This window comes from Typopeltis vanoorti, chromosome 20 (genome assembly GCF_054136105.1).
Source record: "Typopeltis vanoorti isolate ZY-2024b chromosome 20, IOZ_Tvanoo_1.0, whole genome shotgun sequence".
Taxonomy (NCBI): Eukaryota; Metazoa; Arthropoda; class Arachnida; order Uropygi; family Thelyphonidae; genus Typopeltis; species Typopeltis vanoorti.
The window spans coordinates 35,259,405-35,281,420 of record NC_143568.1 but is presented as its reverse complement, the minus strand read 5'-3'; the positions used below and the strand labels follow the sequence as shown (position 1 = coordinate 35,281,420).

At 34.3% G+C, this 22,016-nt stretch overlaps 1 protein-coding gene across 1 annotated transcript in view; it reads left to right on the top strand.

The window, feature by feature from the left end:
• Usp14 (ubiquitin specific protease 14) overlaps window positions 1-22,016 on the top strand; it is a 231,536-nt gene that overhangs the window by 4,326 nt on the left and 205,194 nt on the right. Inside the window, exon 3 of the mRNA XM_090410762.1 lies at window positions 11,974-12,006. Within this exon, the coding sequence (XP_090266888.1) occupies window positions 11,974-12,006 (33 nt within the window). The remainder of the gene's footprint in view (window positions 1-11,973; window positions 12,007-22,016) is intronic.

Here is a 22,016-nt window from a genome sequence, read left to right as displayed (position 1 = left end):
TGATCAGTTCATTATACAAACCACATTTTTATCTCTGCTCATCAGTAACCTTCTCAGCATTGTAGAATTCCTTTGAACTTCCCTAAACTTGAACTTCATGTTTACCGCCACAATCCCTTATCTTCTTCACTTCCTCCAGTATAGTCTTGCCAGTCAAGTGCACAGCCTTTCACCCTCTCTTCGAAATAACACCATAACTTTGCTTGTTTTTGTTATCCAGATCAAATCCATAACTTTATACAACAGTATAAAAACTTTAATTTTTTTACATTGAACAACCCCAACCTATGTATTCACCTTTCCAGCTTATTCAAACCATGGAAAGCTGTTTGAATCAGCATTATTTTTCCTCTCTAGCTATCTTTCTGAAAGCCATTCACAGTGTCATTAACATGAAGATTGAATAGTAATGGTCTTGTTAATAACTCCAACTCCTGTAAACAGGGCCTCCCTTAGACCTGAGAAGAAGGGCACCATTCCTTGGTCCCATTCTTTAGAAAGCCTCATATCACAAAAACAAAAAATAAATTTCTTGTTTATTGTCTAAATTTGTCTAAAAAATAAAATACAGAATCAATCTTATATAAAAATAAATTTTATGGAATAAATATCTGATAATTTATGAATTATTTATATTTTTATTTTATTATTCATGCAAACATTGCTGGCACATCAACAGAATACCCAGACATGAGTAGTAATAATTAAATTCAGTCTTCTGTGATATTTTGCCAACTTTTGGTTATATAAAAACGTAGTGCTTTATGCACTTTACATATATTTTTCAATTTTTGTTTTTTAAGGTATATTTGTCAAGGCAGGTGGAATGAACCTATTTTATTTAATAATTTGCTAACTTGATTTATAGTTTTTGAATATTTAGATATATGGTATGTGGGCCTTCATTTGTACTCTTCCCCAAGGTCCCACAGTTGCTAGGTGAGGGCCTTCCTGTGAAACTCCTTGTATCTTCTTCCTTGTAATTGATCTCCTATACACAAATCTTTGTGTTTTAATAATATTGAGAAATATTTGAGTATGTATATATTCTCCATCATCCACTACTATTGTTATTTAATTTAAAATTGACAATTTACGGTGCCTTCTATAAAGTATCTATCCAGTTTTATATTCATGTCACTACTAATTTTTCCAGAATCTTACCGCTGAAGAAATGCAAACAGTATTTCTTCAGCGATAGTTAATTTTATCTTCTTTCTGCTCCTTAATGATTCTTCCATTTGCTACACTTTGAATGGAATTGTTAGTTTCTTAGCATATTCCCTTAAATTACATGGCAGTTTTAACACCCCACCCGGCCACGACATCTATAGACGTTCAGCAAAATCTGGATACGATTCTGTAACACCAGTTGAATAACATGGATAAGAAGTGCAATTTGGTCTTGCTATTTCATCCACCATGGCTGGTAGAGAGGTTAATAGTGTATACTCTAGGATTAAAAATATTTTACTGGAATGAATTACTTAGTGATCAGATTACTCAACTGCCATCTGCATTGGCCATCCAGCCACCTTCTCCATTTAGCAAGCTCATTTTCTGACATTATATATATATATATATAATAATATCATCATCATCAAATTCCTGGCATGTACCCTCAAGGGGTGTACAGGATATGATAGTACTACATGAAAAATTTACATCATTACTAACTTCCTATCTACAATTTTCCTCCAAATCAGTCTGTTACTTGTCAAGACTCCAACATTATCAGATCTTATATTTCTATCGTCTAAGGCACTTTGTACCGTATCAATCCACCTATATCTTGGTCTTCCTCTGGGTCGTTTTCCAGCCAATTATTAAATACTATTATGAATGTTCTGCACAAGGATGTGAAGAACATTCATAAGAGCTTTTTCAGCTGAAGATGCATTAGTCTCATGGGTAGCAGCACCATAGATGGAAGAACATATAAAGGAAGAGAAAGAGATCAATACTCCATGGAAATTAATCATACATTCATTATTTGCAGTTCTCATGGAAAGATATGTTTTTCATGTTTCATTTTTTTGTGGAAAAAAAAAAAAAAGCCAGAGAACATATGCAGTTAACAGACTTAAAAATACTGGCTTCATAGCCTTAGTTGCTTCTTTTTAATAAAAATCATACTGTACTGGTGTTCATTTTCCTATCTTGAACCTCATGCAACAGTTGTTTTCCATTCTTCTTTCTCTCTCTCTCTCTTTCTTTATTCCTGTGCATTTCCTATAACCTCATTCCTCTTTGGTTTTTCGAATCATCCATTTCACTCTATTACTCTTTCTCATTCTGGGTATGCAGTTTTTCACTGCTGTTAGCAGAAAATGGATCGATCTCCACAGAAAAAAAAAAAAGTCGGATAGGAAAAGGATAGCTGCTTTTGAGATGTGGAGTTTTACAGGAGACTGTTGAGGATCTCATGTACTGAAATGAGATGGATGAAAGGCAAACAAATGGATGAGTACTAGAAAGGATTGGTAAGACTCTTTAAAGGTATGACAGAAGAATGATCAGATATTTTGGACACATTGAAAGAATGAAAGGGAGACTTCTCAATACATTAAAAGAAGGTAAAGTTCTTGTAAAAAGAGGAAATGGTACTCAGTGAGGTGAATGAATAGTGTGACTGGTCTTCAGAGAGTTGGAGCCTCCAGAAAAGCATACAACAGGACCATATGGTGAGTACTGGTATGGCACATCACAGAGGAGTGAAGTGATTATATGGCATCTGATGATACCCACTGTATAGCTAGCAAAAGTTTTAAATGACTTCTTTTTTCCTCCAAGTTGTAATTCATGTTATTGCTCTCATCTGTATTATAAGTCTGTCATAAGCACCTGCTTGTGATTCTGCATAAATGCCTTATTGATTTTTCTGCATGTCTTTTCACCTCAAGTTTAGACCATATTATTGATATCACATCTAGGGGAACAGTGTCATCTCATTCAACATAATTGGTCTTATGGTGTTAGGACAAAATCCCAAACTCTTGATGATCCTCATGTTTCCTTTACTGCATGCTGCCTAAGATAACTGATCTTTAGGAATTCCAGAAATTTAGTTTTTTTTTTATTACCATATGCATGTTTCTTCTTTCTTTTTTACATTACTATCGTTGAAATCTCCGAACATGATCATTTGCTTGGTATTAGCTAAAATGCCTAAGAATTTCAGATTTGACATCGTGTGCTTTCCTTATTCTATAACATTCTACCCATAAACTCGAATTATTCCTTGACCTTTGCTTCACGCTCAACATTTAGAATGCAGTTGTGTTATTTTCTTCATTGTAAGTGGCCACAACTCAGTTGCGATTGTAAATATTTATAATTTTATGTTTTTTCTTCATATATGTTTAATATAATATAAGTTTATTCATTTTTAAGATTTTGATATGAATTCAAACCTCTCACGACATCAAAAAAATTGACAATGCAATCACCTGTTCACCTATCAAAAGTGCACAAATGGAATAATGTGTATCTATATAATAAACATCAGTGTCATCAAGAATGCCGATATAATTTTTGAAATCATCTGTGTATTATTTGCACGCTAAGCATTATTTAAAGTTTTTTTTTTTTTTTTTTTCACTTATTTACCAGCAACGGTTGCGGAATAGTTTTTACATGAAATGAATATATTCTATGCATGGGAATTTAAAAAATTACATGGGAATTACAAAAAAGATTAATTCATTTGCTTAGTTGGGCTGGTTGGCCAAGTGGTTAGCGTATCCGCTCTCCAGCCAAAAGGCTGCGGGTTCGAATCCCGCCATGGGCATGGATGTTTGTGATTGTCTTTGAAAATACTAGCGATGGTGGTGGGAGGTAGATGGCAGTGGTGTAGTTGCAGTTTTAAATTATAGTAGGAGGATTGAGTGGTGTAGAGTAGGTGCCCTCCCTCGATGAGTCTTTGGACTCCCTGGAGGTATCGAATAATAATAATAATTGCACTGTTATTTGTCAGATCTTCCCACTTTTTCAGACCAAATCATGCCACTTAAATGCTCTTTTACTGAAATTTTAAGCATTGTGAATGCAGATAGTGTAAATAACTTCAAAGCTCTTTATGATAGACATGTTGCTGGTTGAATGGGCATCCCACAGTGAGTATTGACTCCATGGGGGTTACCAAAATAATAATAATAATAATATAAGCATAGGAATATTGCATCATTGAGTTAGGTGTCAGAAGGCTGCCAGTGACAGGATATTTTACCAATTACTGAAATTGTCACACTGAAAAAGGTGTGCAACTGTTTTGCTAAGGACACCAAAAACCCAGCCAAGCCACTGCTTAAAATTTCAGTAAAAGAGCATTTAAGTGGCATGATTTGGAAATATATTTTTTGTTTTAGTAAAACTATTTGTTGTATTGTCATGTGGTATTTACTTATAGAATAGTTTGATCCATTGGATTTTTCTGCTGACACTATTACGTCTCTTGTGACTCTCATATAAACAACATACCAGTCTTGCCAATACTGAACTTTTGATTCATTTCTTACATCTGTCTTAATATTAATTAAACAATGTTGTGTTCTGCACTTTGCTTTTATTGTCTAATGAGCAGGAGGAGCTTTATTTAATGTATCTGTGGCCACTAGTGTCAATAATCCTAGTTTGCTTGCATCTATTACTGTGATCTCACAAGAGATCTTGCACGTACATATTCAGATCACTTCCCAATATTGTAGTTTTTGCATTTGTGAAAATATAATTCTTTAATACGCTATTTTTTAAAACAGATTATTTTTTAAAACAAGCTTAAAGAAAAAAAAAATTTATGAAAATTTTTGTCATTCTTTAAAATTAAACATAAAAAATGAAATTTTATTTCACTGCAGTAATCCATTAAAAGTTATAAATCTGTTCAATGTTAGTGTACACTTTGTTCAGTACTATTACAATTTTTAAGATGTAATTCACACTTTAACTCGCTCATGGTAAATTAATAGTAGTAATTTCAGCAGTCTTCTCTATTGTTAACAATGGGTAAAAGGTGGGAGGGGATGAACAAATTACTGGCCTACTATTAACTCAGTTTTGTAGGTGTGCTAATGTTACTGAAAAAAAAAAAAAAAAAAAAAAACATTCTTTCTCCTTACAATCTAGTGGTAATTTTAAATACAAATATGAGATAGACCAAACTGTATATATATTTTTTATTTCTAGCCCTTGTAACTATAAAATAATAGCAAAACAAAATAAGAAAAACTTCCACACTGTAATATATGATTTTTTTATCATAAAAAATAAACGGCCATCATTGGTTATATGCATAACTGTAATTACATAAATGCATTTATGTTCATAGAAACTGCATCACCTGCTGTAACAATATTTTTTGGTAATTAAATTTGAATACTTATTAGAAAAGGGGTAATAACAATAATTGTCACAAATAATGAAGAAGGTAATATAACATTTTTATTTTTGATTAATATTTGGCTCTTTTCAGTACAAGACGTGACATAATTAGGAAATGACAACAAACTTGACACATTTTTACAAATATTTCTAAGTGGATTGGACAAGTGATATTTTCACTGGCAAAACAAATACCGATATCAAAATTAAGTTCAACTAAACACAGTTTTTCTAACATTCAAAAGTTTTACTGACATTCCTACCGATGCTAAGACATTGACAAAATCAATTTCTTGATGGATGTAATTGTCAATTCATGGTTCCATAACTTTATAATGGCTTCTTGCAGCTCCCAAAGTGTTTTAGCTTCATCTTGTGTATTTCCAGGTAATCATGAAACAAATATTTGTTTGGTCCAGATTAATTGCATATGTCCAAGTTTTAAAAAGTTGCTGTTTGTTCTAAATTAAGTTTTGTTTGTTCATAATCCTATTAAAATTACTTCATAAAATGAATTCCAGCACTTATACAGTTTTTCTCTACAGAAAACAAAACAGATCTTTAGGCATATCATGACCTTTATAATAATTTAGAATGCTAAAATTTTACTATTTTCTGATCTTTTTCACTTTGGTTTTGTCCTTTGAAGTTAGCTGAGTGATTATGCATGCTCACACACACCAACTGCCTTTCCATTGTAGGTGGTACTAGGCATTCTGTAAACATGCATGCACGTCTCACATTTGTGGTTTCCATACTTATAGTATGACAACAGGAAGGATTTCATTATGTACCAGTTATGACCTCAGGGATGCAACTTCACATCAAGTAATTAGCTTATATTAGTCTGAAAGTTTACTCACTGACAGTTAAGTGTGTATACATTCTGTAAGAATAATGAATTTTGCAATTGTTTTGACTGCAAGTGAAATGCATTTTACTATTTTCCTTATATTGATTATAAAAACAGCCACAATTCATTGAAGCAATACAAAAACAGTACTTTTTACTAAGACTATGACTACTAGTACTGATAGCATTCTTAACTCATAGTTTTTCTGGATCCATAATGTTTTTTTGCAGTGTATAAATGTATTCAAGCAGATAAATAAAATTTGTCTTTTTAAACATACTTCTGAAATTGGTTCTAAAGTGCTTTTCATAGTTTATACCGACTACACTTATGTAATTCAGTACTGAGGAAGTTAACAAAAGTTCTGAAATTGAAAATTAAAATTGTTACTAGTTGCCAAAAAATAAAGTGAAACTTAACGTCATTTTTATTGTTGAAGTTGAGGATTAGGTATGTTTATGATAATTGTTTTTCTTATGATTCTTTAAGTGGATATTAAAGCTGAATGTTTGTAGAAACTTGTGAAAGTTCCTTAAAATGTGACCTGAGAACTTACAAGAATGCAATCCTCGGCATTGGAGTTGCCTTAGCTTGCGCTACTTCAAAGAACACGACTGCTGTCCAAGCACTCCTATGTTCGCACTTTTATTAGTGCATTTCTTACAAATTTGTATCTAATTTTCTAATTAATTTTACATCACCGGAATGAAGCCAATTGGTTCTTTCTTTAGTAATTACTTTAACACACTGACCAAGATTTCACTTACGAAAAATACATTTTTTTGACATTTGATTTCTTTAGTACCGAATGATAGTTTTTGTTGTCTTAAAGTTTCTGCCTGGTCTCTGAAGAGAGCCAACCAGTTCAAAACAGCTGTCAGGCCAGTGAAACCTTAAAATAATGCACTAATAAAAGGTGAATATGGGTGCTTAGGCATCAGTCATGTTCTTTTAAGTAGTGCAAGCTAAGGCAACTCTGATGCCCAGGATTATATTCTTGGAAGCACTCAGGTCAAATTTTATGAAACTTACAATAATATCTGGCTTTGAAATAATTCTGGATTTTTAATATCCACTTTTCTATGTAATTTTACATCGCTGAAATGAAGCTATATGGTTCTTTCTTTAATAATTAAGTTCTTATAAACAATTTTTTTTCCCAGTTAAACAAAAGGGTCTTGAAAGCTTTCAGAACCATATTTCAAAGGAAAAAAATTATTATTTGATAAATAAATATTATTTGATGCCAAGTAAACATCAAATGATGTTAGAAATTATCTTTTCTCTTTTCTGAACTTTTTGTAGATAAATTAATAATATTGCACTAGTTTCTGGATAAGTACAAGTAGCATGTTGTTACTTTTTTTGCATTTTTTTTTTTAATGTCCATCTCACATTGGTGAGAATGGTTATATTTAATAAGAATAAGTAATTCATACAGAAAAATGAAATGATTGACAACTGAAAAAGACTCACCAGTACTGTACTTTTGTTTGAAATGGGAAATATTATTGCTTGAAATTAATATTGAACACTTACATCTGATGAATATTCGCATACAAAGGGAAATGTGCATAGGTTTGGTTAAGATATATATTTAATCTTCCTTTATAAACTTTTGTTAACTACACAATTTAATTTGCATTTAATTTGTGAAAATAAATTAAGCTAACAAATACAGTGAATTGCCAGTGTCGCTGTGCACTGTGTCGGAAAACTTCCAATTTCATAGTGCATACTTTTGGTGATTACTCAATCAAATGCAAGACGGTGTAAGCGATATTTTTTTTAACCTTGGTTTAATGTGTCATATTTCACACAATTAACAAATTGTATGAAATATGAAACTAATATTTCATTTTCCAAACTAAACTACAGTTCAAGCATCTTTATTTATTCATTTTTTGTCAATAATTTCATTTTTCTCTATGCATTATAAATAAATAATTTTTATGAGATTCATAATGTGACCATGAACACTATTGGATAAAGTCGCATATCTGAAGCTTTATTGCATCACTTTAGCACATGCTTGTATATTTTTGGAAAGTGTCATTCTAGAGATTGTTATTTAGGCATCAAATAGTGAAGTTTTCTGAATAAAAAACTTCACTATTTGAAAATGAGAATTCACAAGCTGTTTAGTTAATAGAGTTCATGGTATTGCTATTTAATAAGGAGGCCACGTATATAGATTATAAATTATTAGTATTACTAAGTAACACCTCCAGGGAGTCCAAAGACTCATCGAGGGAGGGCACCTACTCTACAACTCTCCGTCTTCACCAATCCACCACCTGCAACTACCTTCATCATCTACTGCTGACCACCACCACTAGTATTTTCACAGACAATCACAAACGTCCATGCCCACTGCGGGATTTGAACCCACAACCTTTTGACTGGAGAGCGGATACACTAACCACTCAGCCAACCAGGCTGGCATTTTTCCTTCTATACCACGTAGTTTGAGTTCCAAATATTTTTGAAATGAGTTTTCAAGGTAAACAAGCCTAAATCAAGCTGATGTTGAAAGTTTGCAGGAGGATTTAAATAAGCTGGTAAAATGGGCAAAAGAAAATGGATGTCAGTTCAATGTGGAAAAGTGTAAAGTCATGCATTTTGGGATTAAAAGATTACCAGCTGTGTACTACATCGATGGAAAGGTACTCCAAGAGATTGATGAGGCTAGGGACTTAGGGGTATTGGTAGATAGGGAGATGAAGTTCAGAGGACACATTGCTAAGGTGTCCAAGATTGCACATAGGATTACTTGGTTGTTGAGGAACACACTGACATCCAGAGATAAAGAGGTTATTATTCCCCTTTATAAAGCATTGATACTTCCACATTTGGATTACTGTGCTCAGGTCTGGTCACCTGGATTCCTTGGAGATGAGGAGGCTGTGGAGAGGGTTCAGAGAAGAGTGACCAAGTTGGTGAGTGATATAAAAAAATGCTCCCTACATTGATAGATTGAGAGCTTGTGGATTGCAGAGATTGGTTGATAGGCGAAGAAGAGGGGATATGATAGAAACATTCAAATTACTAAAAGGTTTTTATAGGATTGATGCAGGGGAAATGTTTCAGCTGTGTGAAAGCGATGGAAGAACAAGAGGTCATCTCTGGAAATTAAAGAAGAGTGTGGTTAACAAAGGTGTCAGAACAAGATTTTTTGCCTGGAGGGTGGTGAATGAGTGGAATTCATTGCCTGACTTAGTTGTGAGCTCTTCGTCTGTAAATGAATTCAAGAAGAGATATGACAGATATTGTTTTGCTAGTTTGGGTCTCCCGCGATGAGTCTACTGACTCCATGGAGATACCCGTAATAATAATAATAATAAATAAATATTATAATAAATATATTATTAATATATTATAATAAATATTATATTCTCATGATTTTTTGACAATCTTTAAGTAAAAATCTGGTTTTGGCATTCTCTCTCTCTCTCTCTCTCTCTTTCTCTCTCTTTCTCTCTCTGGCCTAAATCAACTTGTTCTTTGTAAATTCTTCCTTCAGCAAGTTTTCTTATTTTCTTCTTACATATTTTTGCATAAATCTTTCTTGGTACTCATCACATTTACTTGCTGCCCCAGTTACGATATAGGTTCCAAACGTTTCCGGCCTCATATACAAAATTCGTGCCAATTTTAAAATGCCATGCATGACAGATAGCACCATCTATGGGGAGGTTAGTGTACCAGTTTCAACTCTCTACCTGCGTCATTCAGTTGAAGGCACTCATTTGACTAATATGTGGCATGCTAAGTGGCTGAAATGCTAAAAATTTAGTACCGTGCTATGATAAAGTTTTACATCAAAGAAGGGCTTTTTTCAAGTGCTATTACACAGCGATTGGATGGTGTTTATGGAGAAGCTTCTCCTTCATATTTCACTGTGAAAGAATGGGCTAAACAGTTTTGCTTAGGAAGAGAGAGCATCGAAGATGAACCTCGTGATGTGGAAGTGGTGACTGAGGAAAATGTCTCTCATGTTGAGGATGAACTGCTCAATGACAGATGGCTGAAGCTCAAAGAAATCTCAGCAGGGTTGGGACTTTCTATAACAACCGTCTTTCACATCATTCACGAGGCAAAGCTCTGAAAACTTCTGGGAACAGGTCACACAGTGCCCTGACTTTTCCTCTTCAATTCAGGAGCATCATGTGACTTGTTCCCACAAGTTTTTAGAGCTTTGCCAAGGGAATCAGAGAGAGAAATGCTGAAATCCGTTGTCACCTGGGATGAAACCTTGGTCCTTTATTATGATCCTCTTTCCAAAGAGATTCCATTGAGTGGCTCAAACCAGGTGAAGCACCATCAAGAAAAGCCAAGGTCTCTCAGTCCATCAAGAAGATCGTGGCAACAATCTTTTGAGATTGCAAGGGAATTCCCTTGACTTCAAGGAGAGAAATACTACCATGAATGCAAAATATTATGTTTCACTCCTGCACAAACTGCACGATGCCATAAAGGAGAAGAGACGAGGAATGCTGAATCATGGTGCTTGCTTGCTTCATGACAATGATCCAGTCCATACAGCTATTGTTGTGAAGGCTGCAGTGAAGGACTGTGGCTTCCAGGAGATTGAACACTTGCTCTATAGCCCGAATCTAGCACCCAGTGACTGCCGCCTCCCATCAAAACTGAAGAAAGACCTTTGAGGAAGAAAATTTGCAGATGACAATGAGGTGAAAGATGCAGTTTTAGGCCATTTTGCAGACAAAAGTACAGACTATTTTTTCAAGGGCATAGAAATGTTAATTCAAAGATGTGAATAGTGTGTTGAAGTGAAGGGAGATTATGTTGAAAAGTGACACAGTTGTTTTCTTTCTATCACCTCTAAAAGTTAGTTGGGCCAGAAACTTATGGAACCATCCTTGTATATGAGAAACTTCCTTACCTTCGTTATAGTGGTTGTAAATAGTGCAGTGTACAGTGTAACTGCTATGGTAAAACCTGTTTTAGTAATACTTTTAATTAAAATAAATTTAGTTTAACCTTCACATGAAGGTGACAGTCTGAGCAGGATGATCTTAGCCTTAATAAGGTTTGGCATATTGTGTATTTAATCCTTCAGTTCAGATGGCAAACACAAACTAAGTTGCCATGGGAAACAACTGAACACTACTCCTCATTTCCAAGCACATGATCTCTTTGTCCTAAGGGCATTTCATTGTTGCTTTCTTGAATATGTATGCAAGGCCAATTAGAAAGTATTTGAGGCCCTGGCAAAAAATTTTTTCACTCCTTCCCTAGCAAGACCCATTAACAATGGTATACCCAAGAAAGACAAAAACATATACAACATAGTTCTGCTCTGAGCCTGCTTCTGGGCTCCTGAGTCCCAATAAATGGTACTGCCCACCAACCGTGTGTGCATTTGTATACTTTAGTTCATTTGTGATCCATGCTTAAGTTTTTGATTTTATTAACTGATTTTACAATATCAGTCATTTACATTATCAGTTATTCAATTAATTAGTTAAGTTCTATTGCATACTTAGCTATTCTAAAAATGAATCCTTATACAGCATGATGATTTGTATAAAAGCATCAGATTTCAGTATTTTTTTAAAATAATTGTATAGTTGTATGTTAGTGGATGTCATAATGGGTTCTGCATCTAAAATACGTTTAGCTGTACATTTGTTTTAATTAATTATAAAAATGTTCAAAATATTTATTTCTGATCTTTAACATTGCAATAGAAGAATTATATATAATTATTCTTTTAGGATGATGATTGGGGAACAATAAAGCTGAAAGATGTAAGTATTTTTAACTTTTTCATGTACTTGCAGCTTAAAATGATTAAATGTACCATGTATTATTATGGCATACCCCTCTCCTGCTTAATGTTAATTTTAATTTCTCCCTTTGTGCAACTACCATTATTGCTGTCTCTCTCTCTCTGTGTCTATGTTATATATATATATATATATATATATATATATATATATATATATATATATAAAATTTAATTTTCAACTTTTCCTGCTAGCAAAGAACATATATACCAGCACATACTAAACACATTTGTAAGGACACATGTGTTCTTAATAAATATCCTACTTAAAAAATTAATCGGATATGAGAATTGAGGTAGATGAACTGGAGGTACTCAGTATATTGAAAATATCAATGTGAATACACCAGTGGGATTGAATTGTATCAGCTCATTTATTAACAGTGTCTCTGACAAAGTTAATAAATCTAAGTGTCAGCTTTGCCAAGTTTCCAAGGGAGGGGGGAAAAGAGGTAAGATAGTTCCATTGCATAAAGGTTGCTCCAAGACAGAAATAACACATTACAGACTAATTGGTATCTCTGGAGTAGTGGTTAAAGTTTTGGAAAAGTTGGTCATCATCAGTTTCCAGATATGTACCCTCAAGGGTTATTAACAGGATAGGAATATGTTACTGCATATGGTCAGCATGGCTTTGTAAAAGCAGGTCCTGCCTTAGTAATTTATTTACATTTTATAATAACGTGACAGCAGAATTGGACAAAGGAAATGACTATACCATAATATTGCTGGACTTTGAAAATACTGCATTTGAAACTGTTACATAAATTGGAGCAAAGGGGAATGATTATGAGGCTTGTGATATGGATGGGGTGATTGGCAGTGAATGAGGGTGACTAGTGGAGTGTCCTAGGGCTCTGTACTATGGGAACTACTCTTTAATTTTATATCAATGCTATAGCTGAAGATTTAAGGATAGATATTCAGTTCTTTGCTGACGATGCAAAACTGGGGAGGGCAATAGTTGATAAAGGTGGTGTAGATATCCTGCAGAATGATTTATATAAATTGGCAGTGTGGACAAAGGATATAGTGGTTGTCAATTTAATGTTGCAAAGTGTGACATAATGCACTTTAGGACAAAAAAAATTACATATTTATATCATATTGTTATAAAGAGGGATTATTTATTAATTATTATTAATCCTCATTTGTTATGAGATTTTCTCTATAACGATTATTTCTCATTTCCGAGTGTTTTTATTTATATGCACAAGGATTCAATTCTGATTGGTGCAATGACTTTTTACTGTTTCTTTCAGAATCCGAAAATCACTGACTCCAGACCAAATACAAAATATATGCATTTAATAAAACAAAAACAATATATACACTTCAAATAAAATTACACAACTAACTACAAAATTAACCGAATCCAAGGCCTTTTAAAATAAACTTACACTTTAGAGATCACCCATTCTCTGACTCATTCTATTACTGGTTTGTTTAACATATACTTAATCACGTCTACTAGACTAAACACCTTGTTTACATAATAACAAAATGTTCATAGTCAGTTTCTTTGTTAAGGCCTTTTTTCCGAAGATATGAGATTCTCTTCTTCTTTTCCAAAGGATTCTTTCTCATCACCCTTATGTAGCACATATTATTCCTCCTGACTCTGAAGTATAGATATTCTGAATTCATCGAAGTATAAGTACTCTTACCTCATGCAGTTCAATTTTGTTAATTTTTGTATACCAGCGAAAAAGGTTTCTTCTACTGCTTTATAAACAACTGCTTTATCTAAGTTGCACTAATTCCGTCACCTTTTCCAGTAGAAATAACAAATAGATCCGGCATCCTTAAGACAGATGAAACTTTCCAATCAGCGTTTCCTCGAACGTTCCTTTAGAACATCGCAATATCTTCTTTTATTTAGCAATACTTATTGACAGTCAACTCCTCTACTTTAAAGACTCACAGTTCTACGATTCCTTTTCAGAATCTTCTATTAATATTTCTCTGACTGTCACATAAAAACTTCATTTCCTGAGAACAAAATTCCTCCATCTGTGTTCTTAAACTTCCATTAGCGCTCTCTTGTTTTTCCCCATTACTTCGATACTGAATGCTCTCTGTCAGCTGTCAATCACCCATCAAACTCCTCGGCAAGCATGTGGACATCATGAAAGTGGCACGCAAGAAGTTAAGTATAATGGCTGATCTGTCGTCTCTGTTAGCGTTACGAGAATGTCTTCATAAAACACAGCACTTAATAATTTTAAACCACAATAAAATTTCTGAAAGTAACACAACTATCCAAATCCACTAAGTACATAAATTTTTTTAAATGCTTCAAAGTTTATTTTGACAAAATAACATCAATAATGGACACATTGCAAGTGCTGACAATGCATGCTATAAAACCAAAACTAATAATGTACTAACATAAACAATTTGTAAAAATATTCAGAATTTTAAATTATGACTATTTTTACAATATTGAGTACTGGATTACAAGAAATTAAAGAGACTAGGAATTGGGGGGAGTTAATGGTGGTAGAGGTTGGAAGTTCAGAGGACATATTGCAGAAGTTGGCAAAATAACTCAAAGCATTACTTGCATGTTGAAGAACACATCGACAAGTAAATATAGGTAGGTTATTATCCCTCTTTATAAGGCTATAATTTACTCACATCTTAACTTCTGTGCAGAGATTTGGTCATCTGGATTTCTTAGGGATCAGGAAGTGGTGGAGAGGATTTAGAGATGACTGTCCAAGCTGGTGAACAGGTGTCTGCGGAATGCTCCCTGTGAGGATAAATTGAAGATGTGTGTGTGGATTGCAGAGTTTAGTTAATAGACAAAAGGGGTGGGGAGAGACATGATAGAAATTTAAAACTTACTAAAGGGATCTAGGGGTGATGGCGGAATAGAGATTTGAAGTTCAGAGGACATTTTACAAAAGTAGGCAAAATAACTCAAATTATTCTATAAGATTGACACAAAAGAAATTTTTCAATTCATTTAGAAGTAGGAGAAGAACAAGGAGGGTCACACTTTGAAATTGTGTAAGAATGTTATTAGTAAGGATTTACAGGCTAGGTTTTTTGCTTGGAGAGGAAAATGAGTGGAATAGATTTACAGAGGTAGTTGTGTCTACATAGTGAATTAGTTTAAGTTGAGGTATGATAGGTTTTGTGCTAATAATGGTTAGTATGGGTCTCGTGCAATGAGTCTTTTGACTGCATGGAGATACTTGTATACTACTCATTTTTCACATCATTAATGAAGGCATCACATAAAGGAAAAGTTAGTCCTTGTTGAAAATCTAAACATTAGAGTAGGAAATGAATATATGACATATAGAAATATTTTGGGAAAATTTGGAGAAAATAGTAAAGCTAATAATAATAAGTACCTGCTGGATTTCTATTTAGAATATGGACTAGTCATTACTAATGCCATGTTTCAAGGAAAGAGAAATAAGTAAAGGCTTGTTGATAGTGATATCTTCATGTTTGTTCAGAACACAAAATATTCAGAACACATAATGGGGATTTGAATAGGAAGTGATCACCATTTAGTTGTGAGTGATCATATTGAAAAGTAAAAGTTTAAAAAACCCCATCAAAGTTGAACAGCTTTTTTGGATCTTGGAAAAGATGGTTACCTCTTATCTTTTATTTGGAGAGTGACAACTTTTTTTCCAAGACATAGTCAGTCTTCCATAAATATCATTTAACATTAGATCATTTAATCTGTCTGGAAGCAAACAAATAGTGTGATGCTTAAAACAGTACCTTGTGTAACTCCCTCCACTTGTAGAAAGGCTCGAGGGAGGGTTAATCTTACTTGAACTTGAAAGATTCAGTTATATATAAAAGAGAGGGAGGCATCCTCCAAGAATAAAGCCTGAGTTTGATTAACCTTCTGTCTCTTGACCCTGTCTCCAAGAGGACAGATTTCCACAAGGTACTGCTTTAAGCATCATACTATTTGCAGACAAAGTTAATTCTGTAATAGAGCAATTTCCTGCAACTGTCAATAATGCTCTATGTGAGGATGAGAATAACTTTACAATGTTTTGTCATTCTTGCCTATTGCAAGAATGACAAAAATTAGAGAAGCCATTGATCATCTGAGTACTTTCAAATGGGTTTAGATTTTCATCACAGAAAACGTCACATACATTTTTTCCACAAATGTATTCTGACCAAGAACTAAGACTCCCAGTTGCAACAGAGACAAAGTTCTTGCGACTCGTATTTGACAAAAGACTGATATATCTACTTCATTTGAGAGATGAGTCTCCTTTGCACCCAGCTTAAAACCTTTTAGAATGCAGACTGATGTTCTTCCCATGTATATTTGAGACTTGTTTACAGGCCCAACTCTATGCTTCTGCCTGAGCCCGAATACGTCAGTGGTTAGATCCTATTCACTATCAATCAGAACCACAGCTAGAGTATATCAAACATTGCCTGTTCCTAGGCTTTATGTCATAGCAAACAAACTATCTGTGCCACTTTGATATCAGCACCTGTCTTTCTATAAGCCATCAAAATAAAATCCTGTTGTGAATCAGAATGTTACTATACATTGGGGTAGTAAAAGATGGTTTACTCCATCTTTTATCTGGTGAGTAACAACCTTTTTCCATAAAACTTTGTTTTCCATAAACATCATTTAACATTAGATCATTTGATCTGACTGGAAGCAAACAGATAGTGTGATGCTTAAAAACAGTACTTTGTCAGACTCCTCCCCCCCCAATACTGTGATACTGCATGGACACCACTAAATATGCAGGTGTGGCATGACTGCATTTTTCATCATGCAGTTTATCATTCTGCTGGTTAGTTAAACTTTCCACTCCTGCCTCTGTCTACAGCACCTCTTTCAAACATACAGAGCAGAATACCCTGATTTTATACCTGTTTATACAGATGATTCAAAGCAAGAATCTCTAGCATAGTATCTAATCAGATCCTGCCAGAATGTAGTAGCGCCATACTGCTGAATTGCATGACATACAGTTGCATCAAATTACATAAAACTGATAGCCAATAGTGCATTATTTATACTTCATGGGTTTAGTTATACATGATTCAATAAGTTCTCTACAGGACTAATAAGTTTGGTATACCAAGCATCCAGTGCTTTTTTGGATCTATCATTTCTTCTTTCAAATAATGAGACTCCATCTGGATGTTTGCCTGTGTTGGATCCCAAGCCACATTAGGATTAAGATAAATGAAGCTGCAAATATTGTAGCTGCTTCAGCTCTTCCCTTAAGATACCATGATCTACCTGCTCTTTACACCTATTACAGGCAGATTATAAGACAAATTAATATTCCAGTGGCAAACTTTATGGAATAAGGAAACTAACAGTAAATTTTACCAACCTAAATATAAAATTAAATTATGGCAGTCAAGTCCAACAGAATCATAAAGAGGTAGTTGTTCTTGCTCAATTCTGTATAGGTTTTAGTTATTTTATACACTTATTGAGGAGGATGACATACCTATGTGTGAATGCTGTGTGAAATTTTTAAAATATAACATATAATTTTTTTAAAAAATTATCACTATACAGATATTTTTATGTGATTTTATGGGTATTCATTTTTTAAATATAAAAATTGCTTCTTATTTATTTACAGGTTACAATTTTCACTCTTAAACATTGATATGATGCATTATAGCCAATAGTTGATGGTGTGCCATAAAAATCCAAAACGACAGCAGAGTCTCAAATTGGTATTCCATCCTTGTTCATTTAGCATCTAGCTGGCTACCTAATGTCAGAACACACACTGAGAAGATTCAGATTAAATGCTGGGTTCACATACCTTACGGGATATATGGAGGTCTCCTCTGGTTTTTTGGCTTTGACATTTAAGGGACACCTAACCTTTAAAGTAGTTTCAAATTGTGAAATTATACAACTCTAAACTAGATTTCTAAACTGTCAATATCTTGAACGATATTCTCCTTAAGAAAACAGATATACGTCTTTCAGACCTGTCATGTTTTCATATTCACATTCTAAAGTTTTTACAACTGTACATTTGAAAGATATCATTAGTGATATCTTTCAAATAATACAATAGACCACATTGATGTAATATTTTCTGATGCTAGAGTTCAGATTGACAATGGAATTTATATGCATCTGATCTGTGTTTTGTTAATTTTAGTCTCTCATATCAGAACATTCGGTATTATTTTGTTTCAAATATCCAGTTTCCAACTTATTATATTCAATCATAACCATTTAGGTTAGAAAAGAAATTCTGAATATCAAGACTATCATCATCATCATCAAATTCCTGCCATGTACCCTCAAGGGGTGTACAGGATATGACAGTACTACATAAAAAAATTATATCATTACTAACTTCCTATCTACAATTTTCCTCCAAATCAGTCTGTTACTTGTCAAGACTCCAACGTTATCAGATCTTATATTTCTATCGTCTAAGGCACTTTGTACCGTATCAATCCACCTATATCTTGGTCTTCCTCTGGGTCGTTTTCCTGCCAACCTGGCAGAGAACACTTGTTTTGCTAATCTTTCCTCTCCCATTCTATTTAAGTGACCATACCACCTGAGATTAGCTCTGCTAATGCATTCCTGGATGCTGACAATATCAAGTTCTTTCCTAATATCCTCATTTTTAATATGATATTGTCATTGATGCCATCTGTTCTCGCCGCTAATCTTTCTCAGGACTCTCATATCTGCGGTCTCTAGTCTTTGGTCAAGTGTTTTACTTCTGACCCAGCTCTCAGATCCATAAGTTAAAACTGGTTTGAACACTGTCTTGTATACAGCTAATTTAGTGTTCTGACTAATTTCTCTCTTATTCCATATGAATTTATTCAATTGACTTCCCACCATACCAGCTTTGCTGATTCTGTTGTCTATTTCTATATTTAATTTACCATCTTCACTAAAAATCATGCCTAAGTAGCTGAAATGTTTTACTTGTTCCACAGGTTCTCCATTCACAACACAGTTGACATTTTCAATGATTCTGCCTATTTTCATTGTCTTTGTCTTTTTATTGCTGACCTTCATACCATATCTATTACAACAGCTATTCAATTTAGTCAGAGAATCTTGCAGACTTGTAGTGGATTTATTTAGAAGTATAACATCATCCGCATAAAGCAAAGAGCTGACATTAACATCTCCAATTTTGATATCAAGTTTAATACCACTTTCCTTCATAATGTGATCCATATAGATAATGAATAACAGAGGGGGATAATGTACATCCTTGTCTCACCAGATTTAACATTAAACCATCTTCCTGTACTTCCTTCAATTCTAACTGCTGACTTACAACTCAAATAAAGACTAAGTATTGCTTGATATAATGCCTAATTGACACCATATAACTGCAGCATATTGAATAGCTTCTCTCTTTGCACCTTATCATATGCCTTTTCCAAATCGACAAAATACAGATCTTTGTTATATTCCCATGCTTTCTCACTATTTGTCGTAAAGTGAAGATCTGATCCTGACAGCCTCTATTTGGCCTGAATCCAGCTTGTTCTTCACCAAGCTTTTCTTCCACAATTCTTCTCAACCGTTTCTCAAGTATACTTGCATAGATCTTGCCAGGAACACTCAGTAGGGAAATACCTCTGTAATTCTCACATTCAGTTTTATTTCCCTTTTTATATATGGGTACTATGAGAGGTGTACTCCAATCATCAGGAATTCGTCCCTCTGTCCAGGCTTTCTGAACTATGCAGTGCAGCCACTGTAAGACTCTTATACCACCATACTTCAGCATTTCTGGTCGAATATCATCTACTCCTGCTGCCTTTCCACATTTCAAGCCTTTGATGGCTTTTTCTACTTCAAGTATGGATATGTATTCCTGACTGCATGTCTGGTCAGTGTTTTTTATCACTGTGCTGTCATCACTGCTTGTTTCATTTAGCAGTTTTTCAAAGTAGTTACTCCATACTTCAAGGATATCTTTTTCTCCTGTTTTCATTTCACCTTTATCATCTGTAACTCCTTTTATAGCACTCTTTCCTCCATTCCTAAGCTTCTTCAACAACCTCCAGAATATTTTGCCACCTTCTTGATATTTATTTTCTATATTCTTGCCAAAGTCCTCCCATGACTTTTGTTTAGCTAGTTTTACACACTGTTTAGCTTTCTTACATTTGTCTCTGTATTCTGTAAGAGTAAAGGCTGACTTATTTGCCAGGAACTTTTGATATGCTTTCTTCTTCTTTTCCTTCACTGCCTCTTTAACTTCCTGTGTCCACCAGGGAGTTCTGATTTTTTTATCCTTGTACACAACCTCACCACATGCCTCTCTGGCAGAATCAATCAATGTTTTCTTCAGAGTCTGCCACTGAATCTCCAAGGTTTGATTCCTGTTCTCAAACTCTTTCATTTTCTTTTCAATAATCTTTCTGTATTTTAGTCTACAGTTCACATCTGAGAGCTGCTCAACTTTTATTCGCTTTAAAACTTTCTTACATGTCATTCTTTTCAATATGAAATTCAATTTTATCCTGCTCAAGACTAAATAGTGATCACTTCCAATTTCAAATCCTCTGTACACTCTGGTGTCCTGCACCAGGGAGAAAACATCACTATCAACAATAACATAGTCAATGAGACTTATCTTATTCCTAGCCTCTTCTCTCCATGTGAATTTGTGCAAATTTTTATGTTGGAACATGGTGTTAGTAATAACCAGTCCATGTCCTGAGCAGAAATCCAACAGATATTTGCCATTATTATTAGCTTTGCTCTTTTCTCCAAATTTTCCCAAAATATTTTTGTATGTCTCACAATCATTTCCTACTCTGCTATTTAGATCCCCAACAAGGACCAACTTTTCCTTTTTCATTGTGTCAGTTGCTTTTTCTAAAGCGTCAAAAAATTTCTCCACTTCTACCTTAGTAGAACCTTCTGTGGGACCATAGGCACAAATAAGTCTCATTGTCCAGTTCCCCATTCTCATATTTGCACATTACTCTACTCGATACTGACTGCCATTCAAGGAGATTAGCCTCGTATTTTGTGTTGAATACTATGGCTACTCCTTCTTTTCCTTGGTTGTCATTGCCTGAATATAACATTTTGTGTTTATTGCTCAGAAAGATCTCACCAGTTTTGGTCTTTTTTGTTTCAGTCACCCCTATTATGTCGATCTGGTACTTATCTAATTCCTCAGCTAGCTCCATTTCTTTGCCATTCAGGCTTCTTACGTTGATAGTACCGATGTTTAACTCTGGTGATGTTGAGTTGGTTTTCAGATTTGTTCCAGTAGCTGACTTTTCGCTGTTCCCCCTGGTTCCCTGGCGAAAACAACGGGGGCCTTGTTTAACCGGGCGACGCCCCAGCCGGCATGAAATTTTGTCATGTTGTACCATCATTTTTTATTTTGGTTTAACCAATAAGAATACAATTTGGTCAGCTAAATCCCAAATTGGCAGCCCATCCTCGTTCGTTCAGTATCAAAGTAGATACCCAACAGGGTGCACCACGAGAAGGTGAGGATTGGACATTAGGTCAGAAGCCCTGGTCAGTTCTCCGCATTCCTTTAAAGGCTATGTGGAGGTCTCCTCTCAGTTATACAGCTTTGAACCTTAAGCACCCCTATCAAGACTATATTAGGCTTATTAAACCACATGATCTGGACTTATTCTGCAGGGAAGTTGTAGCTAGCTACTGAATCCTATGGATCAGTGCTTAATGATTGCATCACATTATCTTCAAATAGGAATGTTTATTCAGAGATATTTTTAAAGTTTGCTACATAGCCCATTTTCGGAATTACAGTAATGGACGTTTTTGTATATCCAGAGTGCAGGATTTTGTAATATAAAACTAAATTAAATTGCTTTATAATCTCGTCTAATCCAAGAGATTCTAATACCATTTTGGTTTCAATCTAGAACTCTATATGCACTGACATAAGAATGGTAGTTAAGCTTAGCATACAACTATGATAGGTGCTTTGAATTCACACAAATTCT